Source organism: Limanda limanda, chromosome 23 (assembly GCF_963576545.1).
Source record: "Limanda limanda chromosome 23, fLimLim1.1, whole genome shotgun sequence".
Taxonomy (NCBI): domain Eukaryota; kingdom Metazoa; phylum Chordata; class Actinopteri; order Pleuronectiformes; family Pleuronectidae; genus Limanda; species Limanda limanda.
This window is the reverse complement of record NC_083658.1, coordinates 4,300,869-4,327,315: the sequence shown is the minus strand read 5'-3', so window position 1 is coordinate 4,327,315 and position 26,447 is coordinate 4,300,869. Positions and strand designations below refer to the sequence as shown.

Here is a 26,447-nt window from a genome sequence, read left to right as displayed (position 1 = left end):
TGTACGTGTGTGTGTGAGTTCTGTAGCTCAAGTTCTGCTCTTGCAGGTCCCTGGAGACTCCTCCCACATGGAGAGCATCAGAGCTGGGTTGTAAACAAACAGCAAAGACGCTGCAGACAGTTTAGCTTTCATCAACTTTCCTGCCTGGCACTGCATACAGAACATGGCAACGCCTGACTGAGCTGTCGGGAATCATCACAAACAACGGAAAGACCTGATCACAGAGTCAGACGAGTGAATTCAGAAGAACTTCTTGAAAAGCTATAATGCAAAACAATCCATTCATTCATTTTTACCGTAGTTTAAAAAGCATATGTTGTGATAGTCATCAGATCGGACTCCACTGCAGTTTCACTCCCCGACACCGAGGCTGAGAGCAAACTGCAGCATCACAGGACCTGAAGGAGATTCAGCTTCTTAGTTATCGGCTGTGAAACCATTTGAATCGATATGAAACTTATATAACAAATATGAAACGTATCCCTCACGTTCACACACCAGTCTCAAGGTTTTTTTAACTTGAATTTCTCCTCTCGCCTTAGTTCAATGCAGTGAATGTTTTGCACAGACTTCCGTGGTTATGAAATTTTAAGAAAGACTGTGCAATTTCGGAGGGGGTGGGGGGGGTTGTTATTCTCAGATCTCCGCAGTTTGAAAGGAAAGGAAAGAAAGATCCTCTCCTCCACCCCCTGTCTCCTGGATACTGTGCTGCTCTGCTTCTCTGTGTATGCAGCACCGAGTCTCCTCTTTTCTCTGTATCCTCTTTCCTCCATTGTCTCCTGTTTCTCTGTGCCAGTCTTGGTCCTGTGAAGCCAAAGCCCTGCTCCTGTAGGAATACAATCTGCTCTGCTTCCTGCTACCCAAACAATCTGCCATATCCCTGAGCACTTTTTAAAAATAATAATCCACATGCAAACAGCCTCACGTGTGCATGTGATGCACACAAACATCCCACAGCACCTCCGGCCTCACGCTACGTTTCCTCGGGAACCAGAGGATAGAGCAGCACATGGAGACGCACACGCTGGAACTGAGGGTTTAATGCAGAACTGGATTTGCACCCGGTGACTAACAAGTGTGTAATCGCACAGTTGTTCAAAGTCCTACAGGAAAATAAAAAACGATCTTTTTTTGGGTTGCTCATTATGCAGCGCTGTGGCTCGGAAGCTGCTCCTCTAATGACAACAGAGAATGTTTTCAGCTCCACTGCAGTGCCCGCCAGTTACACTGAAGACTCCACGCTTTCACTTTTGGAAGGGCATATTTCCAGCAGCTAACCCAAAAAATGTTTTTCGTAAAGGAAGCTGTTTGCAGGAAATGGAGCATTTGTACAAAACCTGTATGAGGCTGTATTCAGTTTGATTTTTAAGTCCATGCGTATCCTCACAATAAGTTCGCAGCCACGGGAGCCCAGCACATTTCACGGCTTATACCCACAGCTACCCAGCGTTTGTCCGGATCAAACAGTGGAACATTAGTCGTAGCTCTGCAGCGATGAGAGCTAATCAAGATTTTCCGGCCGCCTTTTGTCCTTGCGCTGCTCTCTGTGGCAAAATCCAAATCTCGCTCCTCGGATATTTTTGGGAGAGAGAGGAGTGGGCCGATCGGATTGCTCTCGCACAAAAGGGGTATTGATTACAAGCCAGACGCTGCGAACTTTGCAGCAGAGGAAGGGAGAGAAATAGGAAACTTTGTGGGCCAGAGAGCGGGGTTACATGGGGGGAAATCTGGATCTGTTCTACTGCTTTTTTTTTTCTGCCTCAGGGCCTTTGCTGTGGAACACGTGTGTGGACCAGAGGCAATGCGACGCATGTGTTGTGACCAGCTCCAAACACGTGTCCTGTGCATTGGGAAGCCCCTCTGCTGTTTTTGTTGCTCCTCTGTGTGCCTGTAGGTGGCGTGCTCCTCTGGAAGGGTTTTCCACTTGGTTTCGGGTCATTTAAGGTTTCATCTGAAATGTACATTAAATCCATACCATGCGATCTAAGCATTGGGTACAGATAGGAAGCTGTGTAGGCTATTTTGATCAGGGCTGAATTTAGACACTGACCAATGTCCCATTATCTCCCCTAACATATGTCACATAATTTCCTGCTCTCCTCACGAGCTATTTTCATGCTCCACTCGTCCCAGATGAGATAAGAGCAACAAGGGAGTGAGTATTTCAGGGCATGTGAGGAACCGCAAACAAAACACAACTGATGTATCTTGGCTGCAGGGACATCAGTGGGTTCGCCAGCCATCGTAAACTTTAACTCAGTTTTTCACTCACCTGCCCTTGAGCAAATTAGAAAAATGTGGACATTCTTCCACCAGGAACCAGTCCTGGACAAAAGACCTGACTTTCCAATAAACTGTTATGTCAGAGAGAGGAGAATTGCACAGGACATTTCCACAAGGGCTGGAAGTAATTATTCATCATCAATTACTCAATCAATTGCTTATTGTTTTGTCAAATCACTCTAAATGCCAGCTATGATTTTCCACAGACATCTTCAAATGTCTCATTTTGTTCCATAACCTCATGATATTCAGTTTTTCATAGATGACAAAAAAAAAGCCCCTCATCGTAAAATTTGAGAAGCTAGATTTTTGGGGCTTTTTTGCTTTAATGTCACTTAAATGTCACTTTGAAATAACTGGATGATACACTTTTTCCATACCCTGCTGAAATGGCAGTGAAACCCCCACGTATTGAATATCATCAGGGGTGTCCTAATTGTTTTGATCCCATTCCAAGTCCGTTGGCGATGTGCAGACTCTGAGTCCGAACGGCTTCTTATATTTACCCAAAAGTTTATTGAAAATCTATCTGACACAGTGAAATAACAGCTGCCAACTACTAGATCTGGCAAACCTGGTTTTTCATCACTAGCTTGATCCAAATGCTGAAGGTTCTGGTCCAACACTTTAAAGTTGTTAATAAAAATGAAAGAGCCAGAGTCAGATGAAACGGTGGAGCCACAGAAGGTTTAACATTGTCTGGATCGTGAAGTAGAAACACGTTGACCAATTTATATACAGTCTCTGGTCTGGCGACTGTATAGATTCCTTTTAACGATTTGCCAGTGTTTGACCCGGTGAGTCCAGGTAACGGCCCATCTTCTCTCCCTCTGCAGCTGAAAGGACATCTTCCATCGGCCTGCCTGCCTTTTGTCTAATTGATGAGCTGCTGCTGCTGAGACGAACACAGTCTCACACACCGTTACCTCTGGCTAGTCTCGCAAAGTGCAGCTAAACTTAGTGTTTCTCAGCCAGTGGATCAGAAGCTGCACTTTTCACCCTCTCAGGCTTTTTCCCTCAGGTGAATCACTGCAGTGACAAATTACCACTGGTTTGTGTCTGACTCCTGCGTCTTGTCAATTCAGCGGGTCGTCGTTTGCCACTGTAATATTATTATTGTAATAATACCAGCATCACCAACTGCAGGTGCCGTACTCGACGTTAGTTTGTCCTTCAAGCAATCAAGCGAAAAGACAAGAGGTCCCTGAACCAAACCAGGCAGGCATGGAAGTGTCCAGTGCCTGTTAATGAAATCACTGGAAGGAAAAAAAGAAAGAGCGAGGAACACAAGAAAGAGAGAATAACAGAAACCAGATGTAGCACAAACCAGATGTGCTCAATCCAATTCTGGAGTTGTTGAAGGTGGGATGACCTCATGGAGTTGGACAAATGCACCCGAGAAGGGGGGGTGGGGGGGGGTGGTGGTAATAACCCTGTGCTGTAACATCACATTGTTGTTCAGAGACGATGCTATTTAAAGGGCTATCAGATGAACAGCGCTGGGTGCTAGCTGCTCACTAACGGTGACCTCAGTGCTGTGAGAGGTCATTGAGCGTCTCACACATGCTGGAGTGATCTCATCTGTTTTCTGCTTCTCTGTACACGCAAAGCTGCTTCTTACGCCTGCTAGAGGATGTTCAAAGCTTAAACAGATTTTAACCACAGACATAACAACAGATATAACCAATTGCTCCGATTTTAAACTTGAGAACCCACACGCTTGCCGTTGAAATCCATGATTTCTGGCGTATTGCTGGTGTCGTCAGCTGGACAGCACTTGTGTGTGCAGTGTTTTGCACTGAAGTATGTAATTTAAAATAATCTGGATGAAGTCATGACTGAGAAGATGGAGTTACCGTAACTTCTTGCGGCGTATGAATAGTTTTTGCAACAGTTCAACTAAAGTTTAGAAGTGTTTTGGTAACATCTGGGTGGTGACGCTTCCCGGTTCGATTGTGCTCATGTTGGCTTTCGCAGGTTTCTGCTCACTCACTCAATCGTGTTAAACTGTACCAGTGGATCAGAGTGTCCTTGATTTCTAACGATAAACAATAACCTCTGTGACCTTGAAATTATTTCTATAAACCCCTCATTTTCTATATTCTGCTTGTTCTTCTCTATTTCTTGAATTGTACCTCGTGGTGCTGTCTTGTTTGGTTCTTTTACAAATCAACCCCTTTGTCTGCTGTGATTCGATTGTGCTCTCTCATTCCCTTTATCTACCTTTTCTTTGTATCCTGTGTTTGCATAGCAAGCTTTGATTTGGTCAGTCAGTCAGTGTAATTCTGTAAGTCAGAGAGCCAATAGGCTGCAGCACAGTTAGCTTGAGGTTTGATATGATCTCTCCTGGTCAGTGGAAGCTCCTCTGATGCTCGACCAGGAAGTGTTACTTCAACCATGTGCACTAATGTATGTACCACTTAGTGATTGACTGTGAAGCTTTTCTACGGGACAAGTCATTTGAGTCTGTTTGCTTTGTTCGAGGTGAAGGACGAGGCTCCCTTTGAATTAACAGCACCTCTCCTGTGTTTGATTATGAAAGGAGCTATATTTAGTTGCTCCTTGGCAGCGGCTTCTTCTGCTTGATTAAAGCTCCAAGATTTGCCTCGTGGCTTTGGTACTCGCTGGCTGACTGACTGGCTGGCGGAGTGACAGAGTGAGTGACAGGCTGCCCAGTTGCTTGTTTGTTTGGTGGGTTGGTTGGGTGGTTAAATAACTGGATGACTGAGCGTCTGAAGGACGAGATAACAACACCACGCTCTACGCTTTTGTAAATGGCTCACAACAGTCAGTTAAACAAACATCAAATCACTAGCCAGGTTTTTTTAAACTTTGCTGGAACATTCATCATAGTTTGTCTTTTGGGGACTGGGATCTATTGTTTGCAATTTGATACAGATTCAAATACAGATCTGAATCTAGTCAATTTAAATGTCTTTTCTTAGGGGGATTTGCTTTATTTGTCTTTTTATCAACCTATCATTCTACTTCATTGGGGTTGGTCATTTCGTTTTTTCTGGGACATCCCTTTGTCTCTCTCTCCGGCACTCCTCTTGGAAGACATGGGACAAAAACGTCTCATTTAGTCTGTTCACAAATATAATGGATTCTGTATCTTGAATTATCAGCTCACCAAAATTAAACATTGATTAACTATCGTGTTGCCTGTTAACAGCATTGCCGCATTACGCTGTAGCTCCAACCCTGATACAACCACACAGTCCTCCCTCTTCTCCGTCTTGAGATGGGGTCTGATGCAGCGAATGGAAACCCGTGTTTCGAGCTTTCAATCTAACTGGTGATGCATTTACTCGTAGTTCTCTGTGGCAGGTCATCACCTCTCTTTTATCCCTCTGTCTCATCCCGGCTTCACACCAGCCGAGGCAGCGAACCAGGGAGTGTCGGCGAAATACATCTTTCACTCTAATCTAGGTGATAGCAGCACAGAGAGGAGAGAAAACGCAGGATATTTGTTTACTGGAGCAGCTTGTCGGAGCAAATAAACTGAATCAACTATGGACATGATGCTGCCCCCTCCACTTCCACCCACCCAGCATGAGCCATCGCTGCAGCCACTGATTAGCTTCATACACACACCTCCCTAAACACACACACACACACACACACACACACACACACACACACACACACACACACACACACACACACACACACACACACACACTCTCCTCCTAAGACACCACACACAAACTCATTACATCAGTCCGCCGGTTGCCTCAAAGCTTTTATCTATTCACTGCAGTCTACTGCGATGCATTATTTATATTCAAGATATAAAGGTCAGTGGTGATGACGTTAAAGTTTCTGAACCGGGTATCAGAAAGGTGATTATATGAAGCGGAAGCCGGGCGCACAAGCCTTGAATGTTAATCCTACAGTGATATTGGTTTCCTGGGATATTGAAGGCCGCGTGGATAAGATATCAGACTGACTCCCTCCTCTGCTGCAATGTTAAAAGTTAACATTTCATAAAAGCTCTGTAGTAAATGCGCCTCGATCCGCGTTTGCATCACTGTGGCCTCAGCTCTCAAGCTCTTTGTGGTTTCTGTCGCAGATCACTAAGTCAAAAGTTTTCCTCCTGACTGACAGTCATCCCTGACCTCAGAGTAATGGGCAGTGTTCAGCTGTCAGTCCGAAGGCTCACCGAGATGGTGCAGCCGACCTGAAGCTCTTAGATCCTACCACAAACTTAACAAGACTTCAGACATGAATGCCTTGAAAGTTGGCTCCAAACATTTTCTGGAGTTTGCCGTTGACAAATGAAGCCTCCAGCAGGAGATTGTTCGAGTCAGACGCGATCACAGCAGCAAGAAAATATCTGTTAAGGTTTTAACCTGATTACGGCGCTAAAATATCAACTCCAATAATTAGCAAGTTCACTCAAAGCCCCAAATGTCAACCTCATGGCGGGACTAAAAAAATCAACAGAGAATCAACTGAGGCAAAAATACAATCCCTATTCTAGTCAAAAATACAATCCCTATTCTGGTCAAAAATGAAACAAAGTACAATAAACATTCTGTCTTGGTATTTTACATATAGACTACATTCTCCAGGACAAACGTAAAGTGCAGGTTAAACTGGATGATTCAGTGTCATTCTCAAACAGGAATGTAAATGTAAAAGAATGTCATCATTCTTGAACGGTAATTGGCCTTTATCATGTTAAGTGTTGAGAATGCGGATTCGCCACTTATGTGGAGCCCAGGAGGAGCGGTTCTTCCAGACTGAAGTCATCAAAACGATCACTGAAGTTTCCAGTCAGTTTGTGTATGAACTCAACATACATCAAGCAGCGAAGGTTTCGGGGTCTGTTTTATTTTTTTCGCTCGCCGCAAGCAAATCGGGCCGATTACACACTGAAAATCGATTTTAAACGATATAAGTGATATATTATATATTTTATAAATGATTAAATATGCATCCCATACTTTCAATTTCCCCGCTGTTTTCCTGGAGTTTCAATTTCCTTGTGCCTTGTGATTCTTCTGTTGTTCCAGGAACATTTTTATTTCGTTTCGACGGCCCAAACGCGTGCTAGAACTCTGCCTTTGCTCAACCATCTAACATTGCAGTGTAGCAGTGGGTCATTTGTATTTGCACCAACTTCCAATAGGAATTCTTGAAGGATGTTAACAATCTTAAGAGATGCCGTGGATCCTTCAGTATCTCGTCGTGTATCTGCTTGTATGAGTCCTTGTTATTTCTCAGGAGGAAACATTAGGCAGTTCTTGCTCTTAGACCCAAAGGAAGAAAATGTTGAATGGCTGCTTGTTGATCTTGGCTCGGGGACGGCAATTATTTCTGTGACCTGCTTTTCCTCCCTATTACAACTCCTCAAATCCCCGAGGGGGGGGGGCAGGCATCGTGAGCCGCAGGACAAAAGTACTTATTCATTGAATGTTAAAGTTTACACCTGCGAATAATATGTTGTGTTTTAAGCTACAGACAGTGTAGGACTTTTTGGAGCTGACCATCATGACCTTATTGATTCTCTCCTTCCTTCAGACCTCCTGAATGGAGCCCAGGAGAAGTGTGAGCTGCCGCCGCTGGATGGTTTCCCTCACTGCGAGGGCAAGGTCAAGGTGAATAACACACACACACAAACACACTCGCACACAAACACATCCTCTCCATCGCAGTGTCTGTGTCTCACACTTTTTTATGACTGTGAGGAGGTTGTTAGAAAAAGTAAATAAAACAGGAATTTGGCAGGAAGGATGACAACTCAAATAGAAAACAATGGGATCACATGTTCAGTTCACAGCCGCAGTGTTTGACTGACAAATGATCTGCTGGGACTTTTTGATTTGTGAACTATGCTTCAGTTGGATGTTGATCAAACCAAAAAAGCCTGTTTGAACTGTGTCATCTTACTGACATGAGTTATAGGTAATGATTTTTATGTCAGACAGGTGAACAATGAAAAGAGGAGCCCAGGACTTTTCTCTGTAGCGACTTTACCATTATGGATTTATTGTCACTCTCCCATAGTCGCCTGTGGGTAAAGTGGCTCCTTTTTACAAATGATTTTATGACCAGTCTACTTTATAACCCTTCAAGTTAGCAATCAAGATGAATATAACACTACTGCAGACGGGGTTCTAGTAATTGTAGTAAAAGAAACACTGGCAGGAAAAGCACACTCACAAACAACACACACAGATGTACACACACCTTCATCCGATGTCTCAGATTTTCGGTGTGTGTGTGTGTTTGTGTGTCTCCCGGGGGCTGATACGACCATATCATACACACCATCTGCTCAGCCAGTTCCAGTCCTGCACCGATACTGTCAGCATTTCCAGCTGGGTGCCCCGAGATGCCACACACACACACACACACACACAGACAGACACACACAATCTGTTTTTGCTTGTACTATCCCACATTCGAATCACTGAACTGGTTTTCCACAGCAGTTTTACCATCACTGCTCACTTTGCAACATCTGACAAATCCATTTTCTGTGGTTATAGAGCTCTTGTGTTGTCATTCCAACCGAAACACTACAATCTTCATGCCTTCCCCATCCAACTGAGTCTCATCCAAACCCGTCTGCCAAGTCCTCTCTAGATGAACAGCGTGGAATAGTCAATTATTACATTTCCCCGTGCGCCGCTCCCTTTTGGTTACTGTCAGTCAGCATGCATGATGTACTCCCGTCAGATACCTGTCACTGCATCTTAGCTGATAGCCTTTTCTCTTTGCATGTATACTGGAATGTCAGTCATGGCACTGACACGTGGCAGCCAGGGATCCAATCAGAAGAGAGAGGAGTATTATCTCTACAATGGTTTTCACCTGTTTTAACTCATATTTCTATGGATGTTTTTCCGTCTTCGTCAAGAAGGCCGGGTCTACATTAATTCATTACCTCACACGTTCACTTTCTCCTCACTGAACAGTCAAGATTATTTGCATGAGGTTGGTGAAAACTGGTTTGTGTAGGATGTTGCTGTAGATGTAGAAGTGTGCATTGTGTATTCTCTCACAACCTGCCCACACACCATCACACCAGCTGACTTTTAGAACGCTATCGAATCAATGTGGGCTTGCGTACTTTCCCTGATATTAAAGCTTGGGTGAGTAAGTATGCAGGTATCCGACTTTAATCTTGCCTTGTCCTCCTCTTCCTCAGTGGATGAAGGACATGTGGCACACAGACTCCTGCTACTCCAACTACGGCGTGGATGGATCCACCTGCTCCTACTTCATCTACCTCAGTGAGGTGAGTCCAGGTCATTGTAACCACACTAAAGTACTGCTAATACTCCCACAAAAATAAAGGAAAACAATACAACACTTGTGTATTGAAAATGTTTTACTGTGCACAGTTGGTCTACTTGTGCAAAATTGAATATTATGTATTGTGCAAAAATGATATTCCCATGAAATCAGCAGAAGAAAATGCAAATGAATTATCAGTTAATTTCACTTTGAATATCCTGAGTTGGGCGTTAAGATAAACACCTGCACCAATTTTCCAGTCAGATCATTTAAATAAAAAAAAAAAAGAGTTAAAATAGAGCTAAATATAATACAACTATTAGAAGATCTCACAGATGGTCTCATTGGTCTATAAATACTTTCACATGCAACCAATCTTAACTTGTTCAGTCAAACAGAACCTGTGTCACACAGATGTGCTTTTCCACCGGCAGCAAGTGGAGGTTGTTTGGTAATATTTTAACAGGCATTTTATTGTGTGAGTATAAAACACAGGTGGCTGGAACCTGACTCACTGTGAGCTAGTTAAATCCAGAGGTGCAGAAAACAGGTCGTTTTTACATGAACCACCAAGAAGGATCAGTGTGAGCTCCACAGGTTTGAATCAGAACTGCTCTTGGTGCAACATGGTTTGTCAACTTGTGGAAATTTGGCAAATCATACCTAGTGCACGGCAGATACAATGAATAAATAGTTCACAGAGAAACGCACAATACCCACAATGCGGTGCACAACACTGAAGAATCACCGACCACCACTGACACATACCTCAGAAAACCTTACAAACAACCAGATCTGTTGGATTTCTATTGATTGGTAGAATCCAGGCAGAGCATCAATGGTCCTAACATGCAGAATAACACACATTTGGTGCTCTGGTAATTATCTACATGAAATAAATAAAAGCCATGTAGGTGAAAGTGTACTGGAAACTCATGCATTTAAACATTTTACTCATTCACCCGCTGTTATTCCGTACAAAAGATGCAATTAGTCCAACCTCCGCAGAAAAGCTGATGTTTCACACTGTGACCCGACGATGTTCCTGTAACCTGAGAACGACTTCGTTAAGACGAAAGCGCTAAAAATAAGAGCAAGTGGAGAGAGGGAGAGGGGAATTCATTTTTCATGAGAGCAAATTAGAGCTGGTGGGAGACGACGGTGATGGAGAAAGAGGAGATGATTGGGTGGGTGGGTGGGTGAGGGAGATGAGGGGTGGGTGTGAGCTACTTCTTGAAGAGATGACGTTTAAGCCCACGAGGCCGGACCCGGGGACGAGTCTGTCTCCACACGTCCTCCACAAACAGGAGGAAGCAGCCACATCGTACATTATTGACGAGCATTTACATATAGAAGCTTGTGGGGACACTTTGAGGCGCTCGGGTTTGCACGATTTCTCGGTGTCACGCCACGGCCAGATATTCATGTCTAAGTGATGAAATTATTCACGTCCTTAATTCCAATTAAAGTCTGGTTTAGAAATCGATCAAATAGGGGGGGGAAACGGGTTTTAATGTTGGCTTTTCATCTTCCTTTTAATGGCTTCTCTTCATCCCTGAAATGCAGCTCAAATTCACTCTGGTAATGGATCGTATCCCCGTCACCTTGTGAATACAAAACGTTCGGCTTTCAGAGCTCTTTAAACGCTCTTTAAACGCTCACATCCTCAGCTCTGCTTCCAATATGAGGCAACTGTTTATCATTTCAACGATCCTTTGTAGATCATAGACACGATTACGATTCAGTCTTCCACAGCACAAATGTATATCTTCACACGTTGTTTCATCGAGTGTTTATTTTTCGGTCGCAAGCTCGTCCTTGTTGTTTTTTTAGAGATGTTTGCTAATGGAAGAAAACCCTTTCCACAGATTTCAACTGTGGAAAGGTCAGTGGCCTGGTATGAATATTGTATACGAGCTGAAAGCATTGCAGTCTGAAGTAAAGAAGGAGCAGAGAAAGCCCGGCCTGCTCCGTGTGGATATAAAAATAAAACGGACAACAGCAAAATCCATTAAGTGGAGAAAAACCTCTTCTTCCTGTTCCGTGCACGCAGGAAACAAACAGATTTTTTTTGCCATAACTAACAGTTCAAATTCAGAACAGCTGCATCTACCTCTGAGCGTCTCAGCATCCAACCCCTGTTCATGTGATCACACAGTTGCCATGGCGACATGCATGCATTTCCATAGAGAAACAGCTGTGATGGGTCTTTGAATCCGCTCGTCTCTTAAGAACACAGACATTCCACTTCAAACACTCGCCATGTATAATTCATACGTGTAGACCACCGCATTAACCTTGCAGAGGGGCAAACCAGGGAGGGCAACATATCATGATGGATGTCAACAGTGGAAGGTCAAGGCTCAAGTAGTGTGTGTGTGTGTGCCTGTGTGTGTGAGTGTGTTTGTTGTGGATTGGGCAGGAGAATACACACACACAGCTTGTCTCCGGCAGCCTTTTCAGAACTGTTTTTACTTTTACTTGCTGAGATAGACAGACACACTTCTCCATAAACTGCTCTGTGGTCAAAAAGAGGAAGGAAAAGCTGAAGTTAATGTTGAAATTGGTGCCACAGTCCATTCGGCAATGTCTGTTTTTCCTCTCGTTTTATGGGGGTGCTAGATTTCACAGTTATTACATTTATTTACGTAGAATTTGTGGCCAACTTTAAGGTGTTAATTTGTTAAAGGAAACCGTCCAACAATGAAAACACCTCAGGAACCAACAGTAAAGAATATTGCAGCAAATTCCAATATTAAAAGATTGTGCTGTTATCTTTTCTAAATCTCTCATTGTTATAAATTCTTCTTGACTTTTTAATAAACTTCAAAATGTCCGACCCAGAAAGATCAAATTGAAACAGCCGGTAGCATTTGCAGTTCTATGTTACAGCATTAATTTATTTTCATTTTCCAGAACTCATTCAATCTTCTGATGTATCATTTGGGCTTTATATCTAAAAAACTCCCTCACATATTGTGTTTCTTCTTGCAGTATTTGTGCACACTGAAGTTGAAATAATCGCATACATCATCCTGCTGCTGGAAACACTCGCTCCAGCACCAAATATCTATTATTCAGGGTTTTGATGCAGGAATACTTGGCTGGAAAACGACAATGCCCAGCTGCTAAAGGGAATTAAACTAATTTATTTGTGAGCCAAAAGGTTTTCATATTCAGAAGGAACCAATCGGGTTGAGGCACGGACGGATACACTGTGGTTTGGGGGTTTTATTGACAGTAACAAACCATAGAAAATTGCTTAGAAGTTAGAAGTTTAATCAGTTTTTATTGTTTCCCCACACGTTTTATTCATAGCCAATATTATAATTAAAACACTCTTGTTTCCAATAAATGTCTTTATAGACATGTGCAGCATTTTTATAACAGCCCAACATCAGGTCTCATTTAGCTGCTGTGCTCATCTACCTATGCAGTCTAAATAAATATGAAGCCAGAAACTACTATCTGGCTTCATGTGACGTGTCTGAGCGCTTGGGAAAACTATGTTTGAACAGTCGCTGGCCGACCTCGCTGGAAGGCAGACGAGTTCACAGTAGCATCAAATGACCCGTGACTGTCCTGCTGTGCTCTTGCGTTTAATCTGTGGTCAAACATTGCGTTTTGGTTTGTTTAACAGGTGGAGAACTGGTGTCCTCGTCTGCCCTGGAGGACGAAGATCCTGAACGAAGAAATCGACAGGAGGGGACAGGTGAGAAACGAGAAGGAGCTCTCATCACGAGATGCTGCTTGCACCAAGACAGCTAATGTCCCTTTCACAATCCTATGAATCACCCACATGTTGTGTCATCATGAAAACAATTACAGTCTGTAACCACTTCCTGTTAGTGCCGTTTGTCCGGATTAACCCTTTCGTGTGTTTTATATAAAGTCCCTCTGCATCGTCATGAGGAAAATGTCACTATGAAAGCCTTATAGCCTTTGTACGAGTGGTTAAAACGACTAAATACACCAAACAGCAAGTTTCAGAGTTCCTTTAACTGCTGGGTGTCTGATTGTGCTTTTAAAAAAGAAGGGTGCAAGTGAGCAAACAGGCCGATCGGCAGTGTCAACGCACCTCGATGGCACAAGAACAGATCCCGCAGACAAAAAGCCGGAGTGACGGGACCTTGGGCCAAATCTGGAATAATGATCTTCAATCCCTGCCAATGCTCTCTCAAATCCCACTTAAAGGGCTTCTCCCAGGCTGACAGGCTTGTGCACTGTCCACAGTACCAGCAGCAACTCCTCGAAAACACAAACACACACACAAACACGCGCTTCCCTCTAGGAAAGGGTGGATCAATATTAAGCACTCCTCACCCCCTCCCTCCCTCTGGATGCATCGGAAGCACAGAGCCCTATGTGGCGGCGGCGGCGTGATGCCATTTGACAGGCTTTGGAGATTTTAATTCCGGCCCCGGATTTTAATAGGTTCGGTCTGCAGAAGTGATTTCCTGTCGCGGTGAGGGATGCTAATGCTCAGCAACAGCCTTGTTTCAGACACCTTGGGAGTCGGTGATGGCTCCGCTCCTTCTCCTTCTCGATCAATTACTTTTCAATCTGAGATAAAGAAATAAAAACAGCTTTGTGAGTTCTTCTTACTCTTCTGACATTTTCTATGAACGTGGCCAGAAGTAACCTCAGTTTCATTTCCTCATTCCGCTCCACGCTACTCGCACTTCCAGTTAGTCGTACGCTCTGAGGACACAGGAAGGAATTAGCACAAGATGTTGTGCACAGCATGACTTGTTTCCCTTTTCACATCTCACTTATTAAACATTTAAATAAACTGGGCCCAAATATGTCCTAAAGCCGCCTAAAAAACCCGTTATTTTCTCCTCTCCTCTCTGAATACTCAGGCTATTTCCACATCCTCTCACCATGAATACAGGTCTGTGCCTCCCTGGATTCAGCAGATTTTTTACTCTCCACATTTATACCGAGCTTCCTCCGATGTCTTGCTCTCGGGGGAGACAGTTTATGACGGTTATTATCACCTCAGCAGAGCCACTTTAATTCCAGCGTCACAAACCTTCTCGGACAAATAGGCCACACAGAAGGTGACAGATGGTGAAACATTCAACGCTCATCCTGTTCTCTCGTTCATCCGTAGCCTTACTTTCGCGTCTCTTTCTTTTTTAACCCACCTGCCACTCTCAGGTGGTTAAATATAGGATTTTGTCACATTTTTAAATATGCGCTGTTTGATTTTGAGCAGGGGCTCTTAGCTGAATGGTCTCGCTCTGAGAAATTGCCAAGCCCGCTGGCAATTTGGACGACTGCAGAAGTCAATATTGTAATTTTAAATGACAGTGGATTAAATTTGTAAAGATCGCCTTGGGATTGAGGTTAAGATGGAAGATAACACAACAATCAACGGGTTAACAAGCAGAACATGGGGTTACAGTGTCTTCAGCACATTATCTGCTGCACAGATAAACAAATGCACTTTCCGTGTGTAGATTTGCCGTAAGGGAAAGTAATGATTTCGGATTTCTGGTTTTTCAACCTTTGTCGTTTCTGTGGCGTCTCTGTGTGTACAGGCCGAGTTCCGCACCAGTTTCGATGAGCTTTACCGGGTGATGTCACAACGGGAGGAGTTCCGCTGGATGATGCTGAGGATCAAGCGCATGGCTGATCCGTGGGTCGCCGCCATCCGCTCGCTGGCCTCCAAGCAGAACCTGGCCAAGCGTCGGAAGAAGAAGGTGAGCATCACGTGCGCTGATAGAGAAATCAAGTGAAATGGCTCTCGGACACATCTTCTTCTCAAATCAATGGATTTATTGCTGCAAGTGCTTTGTCCCTTTGTTGTACTGCTCATGTCCTTATTAGCTGTACAGCTGTTTCTATTGATTGCAAACAAACTATTGTTCCAGCCACTAGAAAAATGATGTGTCACTTCCACTACGCCAGAGCATTTTTTCCGGAAAATACCTATTAGGCACATTTTTCAAAATAATGGATTAAAAGCTTCTGTGAGTTTTTGGTTTAAGTAATATATCGGGCGATGACAGAATACCATATAAAAATGTGACAGATTATTAAACTAAGCAGCAAACGACACAGGAAAACAGCTTCAAGCGTAAATATAGATTTTGTTTCCAAAGCTTGATCGAAGGGAAAAATCACAACTGAGTTTATTAAGTTGTTAAGATGAAATGTCTTTAGATATCTTCCCTAAAAGTAAGATTAATGCTACCAAGGCACTTAAAAAAGAAACTAGCTCTCCCTGAAAAACACTGCACATGCACCAGAAACACCTCTCCACACACACACACACACACCTCCGCACACACAGACACACACAGTCATTCACACTTGTAGACAGGCTCACTTTGGCTCAGGGTGGAGATGTTGGCGGGGGAGGCCTGACATGGATATTCCATTGTGTCCCAAGCTGGTAACAGCTCCCAGCTCTGAATAATGTACTCCACACTTTCCACTGGTCTTGTGAATAATTCACGTCTCATTCCTGTGATACCACGGTGCTGATTCACAGCTGCTCCCCCCCTTTAGCAAAGCAAGAAAACGAAGACCCCCTCATCTATCTATCTGTATAGATGTGGAATATTACCTATCCTTCGTTGGCTCTCATTTGAATCCACAAAAAATCTATAATTAATCAACGGGTGTTTCCCTCCAGAGACTTTCCAAGCCAGTTCCTTATTGCAGCCACTAATCTCTTTTGGATATTAATCCTCACATATTAATCCTTTAGTAGTTTGCTCTGGGACTGGCTGTCAACAATGAGAAATGCGCGGTCACTTCAAACAAAGCCCCGGTTTTACTGCCTGCTCCTGCTGTGGAACAATGTGTTCCCTCCAGCTACTGAAAACCCATCCTGCGTGTGTCTGGTATTGTGTGTGTGTGTGTGTGTGTGTGTGTTGTTCAGATTCCGGTTTGGTTGCATGTGTTTGTCTCATGGAACTGCTAAACGTGTTTTTGTGGTGTCCTTAAAACAAAAATCCTAAATATTTCCCCCATCTCTGTCAGGTCTTGGTTCACCTGGGCCTCCTGACTAAAGAGTCTGGCTTCAAAATCGCAGAGAACGCCTTCAGCGGCGGCCCACTGGGAGAACTGGTCCAGTGGAGTGACCTCATCACCACGCTGTACCTGCTGGGACACGACGTTCGCATCTCAGCCTCCCTGGCCGAGCTCAAAGAGTCAGTACCACACGCGCTGAGGGTTTGTGTAGTTTGTGTTTCCCCCGACAAACTATCTAAAGTTGCTTTTAATCTTATCCCCAGAATCATGCGGAAGGTTATGGGGAACAAGTCCAGTTGCCCGACACAGGGCGACAAGGTGGTCGAGCTCATCTACATCGACATCGTGGGACTGACCCAGTTCAAGAAGACACTGGGACCTTCCTGGGTCCACTACCAGTAAGTCGGCCCATTATATTTGATTTAATGACCATCAACAGCTTTTTTCTCAATGTATGATGAACAAACTATCTTCTTATTCTTAGCTTGGGTTGTTGCACTCGAGGGATTTGTGGTTTTTGTTTGTTTCACTAGCGTGGGAGGCTGGTCGGGAAAATTGTGGTTTTCTGAGCCGTGACAAGGATTCCATTCTAATCGAGCACAAACCAGTTTGGGTTTTGTAAATTCTGCGAAGGGCATTATTTATCTAAAGAATAAAACCACTTGCTGGTTGACAGTTGCAAAAACCTGCTGAATCAACACAATGTGCAATTCTTTCTTTGAATTTCATTTATTCAGGCAGGTTTTGCTGAGCCTGCACAGTCTCATTCAAATCCCTGAGCAGTTTCACAGCAGGTTCCACTGTTGGCTCCGGCTCAGCGGGGTTTGGTCCGTTAATGGTTTATCACCTCGTGCTGTCTTTCTCTCGTTTCCTTCATGTCGTCACGTCGGCCGCTCGGTGAATCCAGCGATTCCGTCCACTTGCTTAACCTCGTGCTTCGGCTGCCAACTGAGCCTCTCTCACGCGGGCAGAGGGCATCGGGTTGACGCTCGTCTGGCACGCCGTCGGACAATGACTCTTTTTTTCCTCCTGATACCATGTCCCAAAAGAATGAAGGAGCGATTCCTCGTCTATTCTCGCCCCTGATTGCTCCGCTGAGGCCTGCGAATGAGGCCTTCCTTGTTTGTTTTGAGAAAAGCTCTCATCGGCTGCGACTGGCAGGAGAGTCTGAGGGGGCACTAATGGCCCCACTGGTTCCTCCTGCTTGTCACCAGGTTTTGTTTGTCTGCGACACAACACCTCAAAGTGCATCCGCTGCCTTTGTGTCCTGAGGAAATTGATTCAGCCTCCAGTGTAATGTGAGGTCCAGATGCTATTTCTGAATTATTTCTCCTCCTGCCATTAAAGGGCACTTGTGCTGGAGCACTTCATTCACTGCATGCTGTGTGGGAGCCTTGTGAGAGAGGATTTCTTTCTTCTTTCTTCTCCTGTCACTAAATGTAACCCGGTGTGCTTCTACTCGGCTTTCTCTTGCCTGTGTGACCTGCCATTCCTATTGTGAATCTCAATCCTGTCCGGACTTTACCACAGTGGAAGGCAGGGTGATACCGTACGGACAGAACGTGCCGGATTTCTTTGCATATCAAAGCCCAAATTCTTTCAAACGATAAAAGTGTCATTATTGTTCCACTTGTAATCATTTATTTTCAGTGTTTGGGGGAAAGGGTTCGTCTTCCAGGCCTTTGTGTGATTAATGTGTTTTGCTATTGGCCCATTCTTCTTGCTGTCTGTCTTGCACCACTGAGGAGGAATGGCATTGTTTTAAAACATTGTGTTGTGGGTAGAAAGTAGAGCCAGCGTTGCCCTGGTTGTTCTATTCCATTTAATCCTTTCTTCATCCAATAACTTATCAGACAATGCACTTCCATCTGTATAAACCCTGCTGCAGAAAACATGTCAGTATATCCTACTGGGTCCAGTGTTCGGTGTTGAAAACAATTATGCGGAAATGAAACTCGACAAATGAAAGTAAGTCATTAACTTCGTGATTCTTTTTAAGTTTGATTTCGTCATTTTGCTTCTTAACCATCTGTCACTTTGTGTTGACACCATACAGCCTGTGTTATGTAGCTTGTGTGTGTGTGTGTGTGTGTGTGAGATTTGTACTCACTCAATTGAGTCAGTGTTAGTGTTGTTTATTTGCGGTGCCGTTAAGACAACAACTTGTCTCGGTGGTTGTGCGAGTCGTGAATCATACAGAAGACAGTATTTTTAAATAGTTTTGTCAGGAATACGTAAACAACATCTTGGGAAATGCGTCTTCAATTAAAGTCTGATGGGAACTACTGAAGCCAACTCCATCAAATGTTGTGGAGGGGTGCGGCATAACCCAAGGAGCTAATAAATTTCTCACCAGATCTGGAGAAACAGATGGATCCTTTAACAATTCCAAAATAACCCGTTGGCTCCGAGAGACTTTCTAGTTCAGGCTAAAGTCTGTCAACGGGAAAACAAAGTCCAAAAGTAACAAATGAAAACAGACGTTGTTAGTTTGATGATAGTTCCATAGATGATATTTTCCTCTATTAAATCTTAATGTTGGGGAAGTAATGCAGATATAATGCTTTTATAAAAGAGGCCGTATGTCTGTTTATCACCCAGGTGTTGTGAAGCCTCAGGGGTCTGCAGACATGTGATAGACCCTCAGGCAGAGCCACACAACACACAACTTCCCATCTGATATTACAGTTACCTAATGGTCCATATGGGACTGCTCCATTTCCTGCTCATTTCACTCGAGAGGCGACTGAGGCAGCAGAGAAACTGGTCAGTTACAGCTCGGCTTTGTTTATTAGTTATTGGAAAATATCATCTGCCACCCAACTGCAATATCGCAGCAAGTGTCACTAAGTGCATCCTTGTTGAGATAAACATCCTCCGCCGCCGCCATATTATCACGCCCACCGCCTCGCTGCCGCCATGTTTAAATCATGTTACGTCTGTGGCAGCGTTCCACCCCCTTGTGTTTAGGGTAGATCTGTCGGGGGCAGATGAGCGTTGTTTTGGCATGTGGGCATGTTGTTGTTATGCTGCTTTCCGTGTAAAGTTTCCTCCCGGTGAACATGTTTCCCAGCTCTCTACTCTCCCAGGACCTTTCCCAGTTCACACAGCCAGCTGCACAGCATCTGCCTACAATCACTTAGTGAGAGGGGGGGGGGGTGTTTTGAGCTGCGATTGTGTGCGAGAGCTTATACGCCTACCGTCCATGACTTTTACACCTGACTTCCTCTTATCCAATGATTAAAGTTGAATATTCCACCTCAGGCCAAAGAAGAAATCTCTTAACTTTATTTACCGACATGTAAATCCTTTTCTTGGGCAAGATGTCAAATCAAACAGGCTCATTCTTTTCGGATTTTGTCACAGTTTACCCAAGGAGATAAGTAAGTATGTCGTAGAAACAAATCAGTAGGAAGAATGTGATTAATAGCTTGAGAGGGAGCGATAGATTTAGTAATTTGCCGCCCTTTGTCTTCCCGAATGAAACTTGTAAATAGCCAGGGACAGGACCGGAGCAGACGCAGTCACAGCAGCATCTAGAGAACGGATGTAGCAATGAGCGAGTTAGTGAATGCAGAGCGCGGACTCAAAGGTCAGGAGTGAGCGGCTCTCAGCACAGATAGCGTTCCCTCTGCCGGTCGTGCTCTGATTAATCCTGTGCTGTGACCTTTGAGTCAGACATGATGTTCATTCACAGTCTCACACCTCCGTGGTGCAGACGGCCTTTTTCTCTCCGTGTGAGGACGCAGCTTTGTCGCTGATCTCCCCCCCAAACCTGCTGATTTAATGTTTCTGGTAGTTGAAGTCCATCTCTGTGCACACAGGGCGTTGACTCATGACTTTTTATTTATTTTTAAATGAGAAGAACCAGATATTTCCTTACAGAGTTGTTAATATTTCATAGCAGCAGCCTAAGCGGGAGAGTTTCATGCAGATCCAAGCTGCAGAAGTGATCCAGCTGTGAATCATGCTACATTGTTAATGGAGGAACATTTATGTGAATTTTTCTTCCTGCTACACCCACGTTGCAGCTTTATAGCACATTTAAATAAAACCTGTGTCCCTATTAAAGTCCAGAGAAAAACGAATCCTTTATCATTATTTTTTACACAGAAACAAGATATAATAGAAGCACAGTTTAACAACCACCTATACAAGTCAAGAGAGCCAATAACGAAGTGTCTGTTTAATACAGTCTTTTCAAAATATCATCTCTTTCTAGTGGGATAAAAAAAAGGCCTCATCCTATCAATCCTATGAATATATAAAATATCAAAGAATATTCGTCCATGACCCGTTTCTAAATGTTGTGGAAAGTTATCAGACCTCAGCAAATAAATAAAAAATAACACATTCTGCTGCAGTAAAGCAAATTAAAATGTCAAGTTCAGAAGCTCATATTAAAAACTTCATTGTTTTATTTCTTGTTTAAATTTTTAAGTCATACCTGGGGTCATTGTGAGTCTTTGCTTTATTACATCTGCTGAAGTGACAGCACTTCCCAACCGTTAATTTCCCATCTCCTCAGGCGAGTTTGGTTTAAACTGATGTAAAGTTAATGAACTGAAGTCTTATATCTTGGACGTCTCTGTAGATTATTGGCAGAATTTTGTGGGAAAAGCTCTGTTTTATGGCTTTAATACTAATTTTGGGCATTGGATGTGCCCAGTTTGTCTTCTAGCAAATAATACAATAACACTTACTCTGTCTCTGTAGACATGGTTTAATGTCATGCTTCTGGGTTTCATTGATTTTGAAAGATCAAACTTTAATTTGTCTGTCTGTGACGTTGCAGGTGCATGCTGCGGGTGCTGGACTCGTTCGGGACGGAACCGGAGTTCAATCACGCCCACTACGCCCAGTCCAAGGGCCACAAGACGCCCTGGGGGAAGTGGAACCTCAACCCGCAGCAGTTCAACACCATGTTCCGTAAGTCGCCTGTCAACTCAATCACCGAAACACGAGTAATGAGGCGCCATTGTGGCCCTGAAGGCAGGGTTTCAAAAAATGGTCCACCCCAGTTTTTCAAATGAAAACCATCACAGAGAACTTCACATGCTGTTGTGATTGGAAAAAGATTCCTGATGCATCCAAAATGTGCTGGACTCTCAAAAAAAAACCCCACACCAGCTGGTTCCTGACACAGGAACGTGTGGGAGGGCTTCGTTGGAAACTGTGAGGAAACGTGCAGGAGCTTTAAAAAACATACTTAGCAGGTGATTGTGAGAATCTGTTATCACGTCTCTCGGCTGCCAAAGTCGTTCCGGAGGTGAAAGAAAACATCTTTACGATCGAGATAAGCCTCGGGTGCTGCTCCTCGCTCTGCTTTCAAGAAAGACACTCTACACAAGGGCTGTCGAATATAATCTGAATGTAAAAAAAATCAATACTATTCGAATGTGTATTTTTATCTATGAAGTAAATGTGTTGGCTTGGTGGTTCGAGCTCGGCCTTCGGGCTCATCTGCTTTAGCTCTTGAACATGTGCTGTCCACACGGGGAGAGCACACACACACACACACACACACACACACACACACACCCCGAACAGACACACACAAAATAGAGTCTTCATCAGAAAAAACACTTTCGGCCGATTTAGACATTGCAACTCTTCAGAAAGATGAACACTAACTGGTTTGATGTCAAACTGGTTTTCAACAGACCATTGGGATACTGAAAATAATTAGGAATTAAATCTGCTTGTGATTATAGAGGAAGATTGACAGCTCTAAGTCTCATATAACTGATGCTACAGCAGCATCGATATGAACCTTTTTTTAGAAGCCACCACTTTTTACAACAAACAGCTGCTTCTGGCTGTCGTCACTCTCCAGACACGCGAGTCTCTGCCAGCATGTCCTCGCCTGCAGGTCCCTGATTGGTCCAAACCACTGTGGTTGAACCACAAGCAAATACATTGGAGTCGGCATAAGATGTGACAAATCCATCTTCTTCGGAAAGTTAAAGCTCCCCACTCTTGTTTGAATAAGATCAAGTTGCCGGAGGCAGACTCATAATAAAGTCTCACATTTTCACCCAAGAACGAGATGTTTTCAGTGGAAAAGAGGCAAAGAAAACGTCTGAAAGTCCTGCTCTCCGTTCACTAATGGAATATCATCAAGCAGATTAGGGGGAAGCAGGAGGTCAGACACTCAGCTCTTCGTTTTGCCGTGATTATGAATGTGGGACGTGCAGGGTTTTATTGCTCTCTGTGTGAGCATCACTCTCACTGGGCGATCGCTCTGTAACTGGAGTCCAGCACGTCGGCTGCAGTGGTGGATGGGGGGGGGGGGGGCAGCGCAGCAGAGGAGACAGAGAGAGGGGAGCCAGCCCCCTGGGGTATTGACCTTTTCCCCGTGGCTAACAGAAAGTGAAATGTTACTCCTTCAGTCCCTGTCTGTGAGTGGAGGCCAGGCGCTGTCCAGAATACCACTGTACCTCAATGGCCCCTTTGTCCTCTGACTCGGGTGCGTCTCTCCCGTAGCACACTGGGGCCTTTGCTCAAGATCCAGTCAAGAGTCGCTAGGTTAGATGGTATCACTGGTGCAACAAGTGCACAGTGGTTTGGAGTGTTAAAACCACAGAGTGGCATCACTCCCAGGCCCGAGAGATGAGAAACACTTGCCCTCTCCGCATTGTGCTGCACAACAAACATATCCAGAGGCTAAAGAGTTGTCAACCATGCAATAAAAACATAAGGGTATTGACAAAGCTTCTGATTGTTATCAGTCCTGGCTCAAACAGTGTTGTCACACTCCAGTAGAAGTGTGTGTTGTTTCTGTCAGCGTGGCAGCACAGTGGGTGGAGTTTACTGGGAGGTCATGGTGGTGCTAAGGTTTGTTTCCTCAAAGATGAAGCCTTTGTTATTTTACTTATTTACTTATTTACTTTAACCTGTATAGTCTCGATAACCAGAAGAGGGTGAATCCACCGATTTATAAAAATGGTTGATTTATAACGTCAGTAAATATTTTCTTACAGAGTTTATGATCCTAATTGCATGTCTTCCTCAATAAAGCATCATGTTTGTGTGTAAATCATGCCCCATTTGAGAGAACAATGGATGATAAATCACCGAATGCACACAACTCAAACATATTTACTTCCTTAAAGCTGATTTAAGACTTAATATTTGTATTCCTGCATTTTTTAAACCATATTTGTATATGCAAGAAACGGACAAACCAGGTGTCCGTCGGTTATTTATTCTACATTTGGATTGGCCCATTAGTTATGATTAGACAATGCTCCATAAATCATTGGTTGGGGGGGGGGGGGGTGCGAGTCTGTGGCCTCTGGCCAATAAGACAAGACAAGTCCAAATTGACCTCATTAATCTGTCTTGGAGTCGAGGAGCAGCGAGTGTTTGTTCTGGTCTTATTTGTGTTTGAATGGAGTTGTGTGTCTTGGTTACGTCGGTTGTTTTTCCCAGCACCAATCATTTATAATCAGGAGTGCTGGGAAGTATAATGCAGTATGCTGTATGTTGGAATCAAGTCCTATTAGGTCTAATGTCGTTAGTGGACACTGACTGCAAATGGATTCATCCAGAGTTTTTATCTGATTATTTTTGGAAACTAAAAATGATTATGTAAAATGATCCTTTCATTAATCCCTCTTCACTGCTCTCCCTATCTCAAGCTCCAACAAAATGTCAGAGAGCCAACGAAAGCCTTGTTACCATTCTTCTGTCTTTAAAAACACACAGCAGCAGTCGCTTCACAGTGTTTCTGCTCGTGCACGTGTCTCTTCTTGTGCCGAGGTGAATGTTTACTCCCTCACGGAACCAATATTAAATAGCGGTCAGAGGTCAAACATGGCGGAAGATCATATTTATTCTTTGAATCTCTGCCAGAGATGCAATTGACCCTGAGATGTGACAGGCTGATAGCGGCTGGGAAACCTTGATGGATCGTGCTGCTGGCGGCTCGCCCACTCGCTGTGGCTGCTTTTGAGTTTTTGTATTTGTGCGTCTGTCAACACCTGAAAACACAAAAAGCTATTGTTATAAATGATGTTGTTTTAACCAAAGACAGATGGCAAGACTAATTGTCTTCCTGCCTACTTTCTTTAACACTTAAAAACCGTGGTGCTGCACGAGAACATTTCACCCTCCGACGCTCAATAAGAGCACAAAATAAGTCCCCTGTCCAGTATTGTCAACATATCTTCACCTCCTTTCTTCCCTCAGCTCGACCAGGTCGCACTAATATTAACTCCCAATCAAAGAAGAGCTTTGATAACCATGCCGGCCTCCGATGCGGTTTGTTTGCTAATGGCGAATGAAGCTGTGTGGCAAGTTTAGTGACATTTCGAGTGGCGGCTCTTGTGGGAGAGAAGGAATCTGCTGCCAAATGCATGGAGAGGGCCAAACACTAACCAACAGCCTGTCCTGTTTACACAGTTAGTTTGTTACATGGGTGTTCACGCTGCCTTTGCCAAACCACAACCCCAGAACATCTCTGCCTCTTGTTATCATATCAGATGTTGTACACGCATGTTTGTTTTTGTTCTGGAAGTAGTTTAGATAAATGGATAAAACTCACTTTTTTTAATCAGCATATAACTATTAATATATATAGAAACTTTCAAAGCAAAGTGACAAAGTGTTTAACAGGATAAACACGAGGAATTGAAAGCAAGGAAACAGTTGAAAAGCAATTTGAAGATCAGACAGCGATAGAGCACAAGAATAAATAAATGTTACAGACAAAATAAAACATTATACAATGATCAGAGTTGTTGCCAAGATCAGAGCGGGATTCAAGGTAATCAAAAAACTGAACACATAAAGCTGAAGGTGAATTCAGAGCAAACAGAACTATAAAAATATGTCTTTAAGAGAGATTTGAAAAGAGGATATTCACAGTTTGCCAGACGGATCTCCTCGGGGAGATTGTTCCCGAACAGAAAATGCAATTCAGCTCAATAGATCTTTTTTTTCATTAGGGCCCTCGCGTTCTGGTAAACAACAACAAACGAGTCCACCTGAAATTTAAAGCCTCAAGCTTAGGCCACAATAATATTTTCCCGAACCTAACAAAGCTCCTCCAGGGCCTCAGGGGACAGTATTATATTATTTCCACCGGTTTCCACATTGTTTCAAATCTGCAGAATGTCCCTTCAACAATGCTCCTGCTATATTTTTAGGAATAACTTCCCTAATGTGTGTGTTCCTCTTAATGCTCCTGTTTAATCACACAGCATTACACAGACACACTACAGGTATTTCAGGAGCAGTTGCTGCATTTGGCTCGTGCCCACGCTGACACCTCACCCAGATCCTCAGCACAGATACTCCCACACTCCTGTGCTCTCCCACGCACACACACTACACACAGAGAGAGAGATAACGGCTCGGCAGCGACTGAAAGCTTCCTCTTTGTGTTGTGATGCCGGGAAGAGCAGAACAGGAACAGGATTTGACTGTAACACATTATAAAATACACTAAATCTACAACCCTGAGGCGATACTTTCAATTCAACGCAAACATCACTTGCGTATTTTATTAATTTATTGCTAATCACGACAATAAAGCAAATTCCACCTCCTCCTCAGCTTAAAAAAATAAATAAAAGCGAGCTCTGACCACAGCAGCTCCCGAGGGGGGGGGGGGGGCCTCCTCCACCACAAACCACAACCGTGCACAACAACACCTCCCTCGCCGCCTGCGTCATTCCCTTAAGAGGGGTGATAGTGAGGTCTGAACTACTTTCATCCGAACCATGTTATTAATCGTTATCAATTCTATTCTGTTCTCATTAATCTTCTCCCGTCCCGGCTCTACAGCCTCGTCCTCACGGTTGTTTTACGAGGCAGATGGCAGCGAGGTAGAGCCGTGCCAAATCGGCGCTCCACACTTGACCTGCTCGTCTCCTGGTTCCCATAGTAACCAGTCAACGGAGGGAGCAGGGGAAAATCGC

General features: G+C 43.9%; 1 protein-coding gene across 1 annotated transcript in view; it reads left to right on the top strand.

Annotated features, from left to right (window-relative positions):
- Positions 1–26,447, top strand: part of mgat5 (alpha-1,6-mannosylglycoprotein 6-beta-N-acetylglucosaminyltransferase) — a 70,218-nt gene that overhangs the window by 22,383 nt on the left and 21,388 nt on the right. Inside the window, exons 4-10 of the mRNA XM_061067106.1 lie at positions 7,813–7,889; positions 9,446–9,535; positions 13,175–13,246; positions 15,081–15,242; positions 16,531–16,700; positions 16,785–16,919; positions 21,317–21,450. Of these exons, the coding sequence (XP_060923089.1) occupies positions 7,813–7,889; positions 9,446–9,535; positions 13,175–13,246; positions 15,081–15,242; positions 16,531–16,700; positions 16,785–16,919; positions 21,317–21,450 (840 nt within the window). The remainder of the gene's footprint in view (positions 1–7,812; positions 7,890–9,445; positions 9,536–13,174; positions 13,247–15,080; positions 15,243–16,530; positions 16,701–16,784; positions 16,920–21,316; positions 21,451–26,447) is intronic.